At 35.6% G+C, this 8,073-nt stretch overlaps 1 protein-coding gene across 1 annotated transcript; it reads left to right on the top strand.

Moving 5' to 3' along the window:
* Nucleotides 1-3,270: 3,270 nt before the first annotated feature.
* Nucleotides 3,271-8,007, top strand: LOC110614591 (lysine histidine transporter-like 8). The gene is made up of 5 exons (XM_021756157.2): nucleotides 3,271-4,055; nucleotides 5,534-5,667; nucleotides 6,076-6,503; nucleotides 6,612-6,743; nucleotides 7,169-8,007. The coding sequence occupies exons 1-5, from the start codon at nucleotides 3,673-3,675 to the stop codon at nucleotides 7,655-7,657; spliced, it is 1,566 nt and encodes a 521-aa protein (XP_021611849.1). The 5' UTR covers nucleotides 3,271-3,672; the 3' UTR covers nucleotides 7,658-8,007.
* Nucleotides 8,008-8,073: the final 66 nt, after the last annotated feature.

Below are 8,073 nucleotides of genomic sequence, written 5' to 3'. Positions count from 1 at the left end.
GATAAGAGAAACCACCGATTAATTAATTGGAGATTCTGTGATTACAGACGTAATGAGATCTGCTGAATTGTACCTGCTAACGGTAAATTTATGTGAATACTTATTCTCTTTAAAAGAGAGCGAGTCTTGATGAAGAATCAGGTGCTACGATATTCGAGTCTTCCTTTCTACTGATAGGATCGCATATCAACTTATCATACTTTTGATACGTGACCCTGTCTTATGTTAATAATTTATAGCTTATTTTGAGCGATTATTGTGTTACATCAAAAGTCTCACGCTGATATTTGATTTTTCAGATTCGAATGTGACAATTGTCTTCACAATCTGAGTCACATGGCTCATTTAAATTGGCTTTTTCCCATTCACATCACTTTACATGCTCCTGCCCATAAATGATGAATGTCTTGTTTTTCGAGCCGCATTTAAAATCTGCCGTCGAAATCGTCATATAAAAACCCTACTTCTCTTCTAGATACCACTTTTTCTTACAACTGACTTCTATGCTTTAGAAAAGTCTCGACCACTTCTCTTATTGGCACACTTACTATAATGTATATTATCCTATCTATTTTCAGTTAATTAAACAGACGGTTAATTGTAATATTTTTTGAAAATCCAATTAGTGTTAGGTAATTGATAAGGAAAGCCACCGATTAAGTAATCGGAGATCCTATCTATTTTCAGTTAATTAAATAGACGGTTAATTATAGTATTTTTTGAAAATTCAGTTAGTGTTAGGTAATTGATAAGGGAAGCCACCGATTAATTAATCGGAGATTCTGTGATTACAGGCGTAATGAGATCTGCTGGATTGTGCCGGCTAACGGTAAATTTATGTGAATACTTGTCCTCTTTAGGGGAGGGCGAATTTTGATGAAAAATCGGATGCTATGGTATTTAAGTCTTCCTTTCTACTGCTGGGACTGTGTATCATCTTATCATACTTTTGACACGTGATTCTATCTTATAATAACAGTTTATACCTTATTTTAGGTGATTGTTGTGTTTCATCAAAGGTTCTCCGCTGATCTTCAATTCTTCATATTCGAAAGTGACAGTTGCCTTCACGATCTGGATAACGTGGTTCATTTAGATTGGTTTTTTTTCGTTCACGTTACTTTACTTGCTTCTACCCATAAATGATAAATGTCTTGTTCTCCGAGTCACATTCGAAATCTGCTGTCGAAATCATCAAATAAAAAAATTGCTTCTCTTCTAGATACCATTTTTTCTTACAAGTGATTTCTATATTTTAGAAAAATCTCGAACACTTCTCTTATTAGCACATTTAAAGTAATTCCTATTCGTTTTCACGATAAAATTATAATATTGCTGATAGACTAATATCAGTTACCTGATATTATTAATTGCTTACTAAATATTTTAGTTTAATTATTTAGATAATTACAAACTATTAACTGAATTCAACAGTTAAATCAATTATTTTTTTTAATAATTTTATTAGTTTTATTATAATAATAATAATAATAATAATAATAATAATAATAATTTGCCAACGCAAATTAAATGCTAAGGATTTAACTCTTATTTTAAATTAGAAATGTAATTAAAATGAATTATATTAATTTTTCCTTGATAAATTCACGACTTTTCCTAGATATTTCAAGGACGACGCAAAACTTAAATCTCGTGTCTATATGGGCCCTACTTTTTGGGCTTGTATGGTTTACAATACTCCCGAAAATGGATGTGCTTTGCTTTTTCCTGACTTGGGCCTTAATAAAGTTTACAGTTTTAATTCCCACAAAAACATATTTTTTTAAAGAAATAAATTTAAATGTTGATTTTAAATATTAATTTCAAATTTTAGTTAAAATTATGCCTAATAAAAAAAGATTGAAACAATAAGTTCAAAATTAAAATTTTGATTGAAATGCAAAAACATGAAAATCTCATTCCTTAATTTTCACATTTAAGAATTAAATGGAGACGTAAATGATATCAAATTCTATTTAGATGAGTTCAAATACTAAAAATAATAATTTAATTTAATTTGAATTGAGTGATTTTCCGCTGATATCCCATTTATTACCATTCCTCTATGTTCATGAACCAGCAGGTTGGCGAGCAAGGCAAAGATTTCCCAAATCCTGAGAAGACAGTGACCTGTTCCAGAAAGTTGCTTATCATGATGTTTACATCCTGCAAAATCCCTCGGTATAATCCTCCATCTCTCCGCCAATGCACCGTTGAGGGTCGGTTTGATTTTAAAGCAATTATAGTTATGATTTTTAATGATTTTAGTTTCAATTAAATTCTAAATGATAAGCACCCCAGTGCTGTGGTCCATTTGCTTAATTTCTTTCGAAAAAGTAATAATCATATCATATTTTACTATTTAATCAAAATTGATTAGCTCGCGCACGCCTAATTTTTAAAATTTCTCACAAAATTTTAAATCAATTTACTAATTATTTTTAAATAATGTAAAATAAAATTATTCATGCATTTACTCTCGCCGGTCAAAGTTGGAGACGTTTGTATCCTCGCGGCGAGCCCGTTAAGCGTGTTTAATATCGCATTGGTAAACCCACGCGACAGTATTGGCACGTGGTGATGTCTGGGAGGCCTCGCAATCTCTTACATCTCTGCATTTTAACTCTTTTCGTTTTGGAGCATTTCAATCACTTTTTCAAAGTTACCGCCGCTCAGAAATCGATGACGGTGGGACCATTTCAGAAGGCCCCACGGTTCCTGCACGCGAGAATCCTTCTCTCTACGCGCGTTCCTAGTTCTAAGAATTTCGCTTGCTTTTGCTTTCATGCGGACGCGCCGATCACCGTATTCCGAAATTGATGTCTTGTAGGCTAGAGGAGGTGAGGCCCCGCGAGAAAATAATGATGCATCAAACACCAGATGCAAACGATCGATGTACTCTTTCCACCTACACTCTGCATTAGCTGTAACTAAAGATGAATTATTTGAAATTCGATCGTAAATTTAATTTAATAAAAATTTAATTGAATTTGATTTAATTTTTAAAAAATAAAATAAAATAAAATTATATATATATATATATATTTAATTAAAATTTATTATAATCATAAATAAATTAAATTATTTTTAAACTATTTGATATTAGATTTAATAATTAGCTTATTTGCTAAACACTTTAAATTTTAAAGAATCAAACTTAGTCTCATTTTGGTTCATTCACAGTTTTGTCTCTGCCACACACTATAATCTCCGTACACCCTCCATTACACAACCACTACCGTCTCTCCTCCATTTATATATATAGCAAAAGCATCAGAGCACGACACTGAAGTAACAGACACACACACAAACACTGTGGAAAGAGAAATCCATCAATCAAAATCAAAGGCAGTCAACTTCATACGTCTGATTTTGGGGTCAGTCCTTTTTCCGTCGACATATAACCATTAGGTTCCATGATAAATTCATCGTGGTCGTAAATTCATGCAAGATCAACGGTCATGATCATAAGTGTGCAAACTTTCATGTTCACTGCTACACCAATCTCATATTCCTCTTCAGTGTTCAGTCACTGAGTTCTTTCACTCTCCTTCTCTCTCCAATAACCAGAAACCAACAAATGAAAAAATAAAGAAAATCTATTCTTTGATCATTTCTTCTTCTTCACACTCACTTCTTAATCCAGAGACAAGCATTTGAGTTGGTAAAGAAATGGATGAAAGGCCTGAGACGGAGCTCATATCCATTCCGGCGACTCCGCGTGCTTCGACGCCGGAGATCCTAACGCCGTCAGGGCAGCGATCGCCGAGGCCTCCTTCTAAGGAAGCGAAATCGTCAAATGCTTGGACGCCCACGTCGTTCATATCCCCGAGGTTTTTGAGTCCTATAGGAACGCCGATGAAGAGGGTTTTGATAAACATGAAGGGATATTTGGAGGAGGTGGGACATTTAACCAAGCTCAATCCACAAGATGCTTGGCTACCTATCACTGAGTCTCGCAATGGCAACGCTCATTACGCTGCGTTTCATAATCTCAATGCTGGTGTTGGGTTTCAGGCCCTGGTTTTGCCCGTTGCCTTCGCTTTCCTTGGCTGGTATGCTAATTCCCTTGATTTGCAATTTTTACTTTATTTATTTTATTAGTATTAGACTAAGGTTAGCTGGGTATATTGCGTCCTTTGTTCATGAAAATGCACTAATTGATATGGGTTATGGTTAGTATCTTCCAAGTTTTTGCTTTCGCCGTCAGTTTTACTAACTACTTTATGTATAATTACTATTAGCATTGTGTTTAGGTTTTGATTTTCACTTAGTTGTCGGTATGTGCTAGTTTCTTCTTTTCTGTTATATCCTTTCAACATTTGTGATGGTGGGATCTTCTTGTCTGTTAAAATTCTTGCAATTACAGTCTATGGTAATGCTTTTGACAAATTGTTAGGAGAATCAATCTTGCTAAAGTTTGTGGGATGTGGGTCTCCAAGGCGATTTCTTATCTTATTCTAAAGTTTGTCTCAGATTTGGTTTGAATAGGAGTCGAAGCTTTGAAGAAAGTAGCTTCATCTTTTTTCGCTTTTATTCAAGTGTAATTATTCTAGAATACAAATGCCACTTCTGGTATGGGGCCCCTAATAATTCTGTTTTAACTTTTGGCTCGATTCAGACAGAGGAGAGGGCCAATTGATTATTTTTTATTAGCTTGTAAGCTTTTTCCATCCATTCATGAATCGTGATCATAGTAATTCATGATTCACAATCTTCTTTCTTTTGGAAGGCAACACGTAAGCACTTTGTAAAGTTACAGCCTTTAATAACCACTTGTTGTTTCCTGTCTTTTTTTTTTAAGAAAAAAAAAAACCGAATTTGTTGTTGTCATTGTTTTCAAATATCTTCGATTTTGACAAGAAATCATGCTTTCTGCAACACTTTTGACCGTTGATTTTTATAATTCAATTGCCATGTTAAAACGGGTACCCTCCTTTCACATATCCCTTCCACATTGAATGTCTCTTTGGATACCGCCAAGTTATCCACCTCTACTATTCTTAATTACATTAAACAAGGGTTGTTGCTAATTTGATTATGCCTAAGAGACTATAAATTCTGGCTTTTTTGTTGAAAATTTTGTAGTGTTAACTTTACAAATCTCTGATTTTTAGAAATCAGGCTTCGATTTAATTCAGTGGACTTAGAGCTCCATGTCTCAGAAGTGCTCAGCCCTGTATTTTTTTCATGTGATGAATATATCATATTTTGGTAATCTTCAGAAAGATAAAATGGTGTGAAGTTGATTATTTCCTTCCTGATTTAAGCTAGCAAACGGCCTCACTTGGTCAATTCTAGTTGCAACTTAACTGCAACTCTCCGTTGTATCTTTCTGGTACTAGAGAATGAGAGGACAGTTAATACTAGAGGGAAAAAAAAAAACAACAATGTAAAAGAAATGAAGAGCAGCTGCTGTTATATTTCTTATCACTTTCACTCTTCATGCAATATTACAAACAAGATGTGAGAAAATAACTGCTGTGTTTAGAATAAATTGGAGTTCACTTGTTGCCTTTGGTGTTTTCTGCAGGAGTTGGGGAATTCTGTCCTTGACCATAGCCTACTTCTGGCAACTTTATACCTTATGGATTTTAGTTCAGCTACATGAAGCTGTTCCTGGGAAGAGATATAACAGATATGTCGAGCTTGCACAAGCTGCATTTGGTGAGGATACAAGTTGCATTCACTGTTTCTTTTGAAAGTTATGATAGATTTACTTGCTTGACAATTGAAAATCAAGTTAATCCACTTAGAAATAACAATGAAAGAACTACAGGATGTATCTTTTTGCTCCTTAATCATTTTATTATCAGCTACTCAAGTCCCCTCTGTTCGAGTATAATGTATTCCTTTGGTGTAACTATGTGGATAACTATGCAATGTAAATAAATTGAAAATGGTTGTGCCAATTTCTGTTTATTGTCATAGTTAATACTTCATGATATGCTAGCGAGTTTGTATAATTCCTAATTCCTAATTATGCTGGCCTGTAAATAGAAAACATCTAATTGCTGATGTACAATTCCCTGATATTCAGTTTCGATGAACGATTCTGTATTATTTTGTTTGCAGGGGAAAGATTAGGTGTTTGGCTTGCTCTCTTTCCGACTGTTTATTTGTCAGCTGGAACTGCAACAGCTTTGATTCTTATAGGAGGAGAGACCATGAAACTCTTCTTCCAAATAGTTTGTGGGCCTCTCTGTACATCGAATCCCCTAACGACGGTTGAGTGGTACCTGGTATTCACTTCTCTGTGCATTGTTTTGTCTCAGCTCCCAAACCTTAATTCAATTGCTGGACTTTCCCTTATTGGTGCCATAACAGCTATAACATATTCCACCATGGTGTGGGTACTTTCTATTAGTCAACAAAGGCCACCTTCAATCTCCTATGAACCCCTTGCTTTGCCATCCTTTACTTCTTCCGTGTTTCAAGTACTGAATGCACTTGGAATTGTAGCCTTTGCTTTCAGAGGGCATAATCTAGTCCTGGAGATTCAGGTATGCACTTTGCAAGTTTCAAACAGAGCTTCTACTCAGCCTGTGAAAACGTGCAAAATTATAGACATTTTGAGGCCTTATTTTTGTCATTTAATTTGGCTTTTTTAGGCAACAATGCCATCGACCTTTAAGCACCCAGCTCATATACCCATGTGGAAAGGAGCAAAAGTTGCTTATTTCTTCATTGCCATGTGCCTGTTTCCTATTGCCATCGGAGGCTTTTGGGCTTATGGAAATCTTGTAAGTTCCCTATCATTTCTCTATTCTCTGCAATACACAAGTACATGACAAACTAAAAACACCAAAACAGCAGGACATTGACGACTTGTAGGGAAGGGAAATGTGAAAAAGTCAATCATGGCATAGAAACCCGAAAGATCAGTTTGCTTTTGTGGACTTACAGTTGGGTCTTAGTTGTTGCTCATTTATATCGTAGAGGTTATGTGTTAAATTTGGGTTAGACCTAACTCTTTCCAAAAGTTAGCTCCAGCTTTTTAAATTACCCCTTTTCAAACGATACACCCCTCACATGCGGGACTACATTGGAGCGTGACACATGAGACTTAACTTTTATAAAAGATATATTACCCTATTTCAAATTAACGTGGGATTCAACATTATGTTTCTCCTCTCAGTTGTTAACTATGTTTCTTCTCTTGTTTCAGATGCCTTCAGGAGGAATTCTTAATGCTTTATATGGTTTCCACAGCCACGACATTCCTCGAGGACTTCTTGCATTGACTTTTCTCTTAGTGGTGTTCAACTGCTTAAGCAGTTTCCAGATATATTCAATGCCTGTTTTTGACAGTTTTGAAGCTGGTTACACCAGCCGTACCAACCGGCCATGCTCAATTTGGGTTCGGTCCGGATTTCGAGTTTTCTACGGATTCATCTCTTTCTTCATAGGAGTTGCACTTCCTTTCCTATCCAGTCTAGCTGGTCTACTAGGGGGACTTACCCTTCCAGTCACATTCGCATACCCTTGCTTCATGTGGGTTCTCATTAAAAGGCCTAGTAAGTACAGCTTCAATTGGTATTTCAATTGGATTCTGGGGTGGTTGGGTGTTGCCTTTAGCTTGGCCTTCTCCATTGGAGGAGTGTGGAGTATGGTGAACAGTGGACTGAAATTGAAATTCTTCAAACCACCCAATTAAGCAAGCAACAAGCTTTGAAATTCAGTAGCTGTCTGCAGATTAAATCATGTGTTATGTTGTCTGAGAAATCAAACGCTCCATGTATGCTTGTGTTTGCAGTACTTGTGATATAAGCTCTGCCTTTTCTTGGGGTTGTCTTGCTTCAACAATATCTATCTTTCTGAAGAAACAGTGTTGGGGTTGTTGTCTGAGATTTGTAGAGTTTATCATTACCTTACACACCTATCCCTTTGATTGAGCTGCTTCTTTTGTCATTCTTATGCCTAAGAAGAACACTAGTTTCCTGGAAAAAAAAAGTTAGGAATTGCTACTATTTCTCTGAAATGCGAATGAATTTATTATTATTATTATTTTCTGTGAACAGGCTTTTGGACCTGGGCCACATAATGGGGCTGGCCCATTAAAGAGAATTTGAA

This window comes from Manihot esculenta, chromosome 5 (genome assembly GCF_001659605.2).
Source record: "Manihot esculenta cultivar AM560-2 chromosome 5, M.esculenta_v8, whole genome shotgun sequence".
Classification (NCBI taxonomy): Eukaryota; Viridiplantae; Streptophyta; class Magnoliopsida; order Malpighiales; family Euphorbiaceae; genus Manihot; species Manihot esculenta.
The sequence above is the reverse complement of the archived record's forward strand: the minus strand, read 5'-3'. Positions and strand labels throughout refer to the sequence as shown.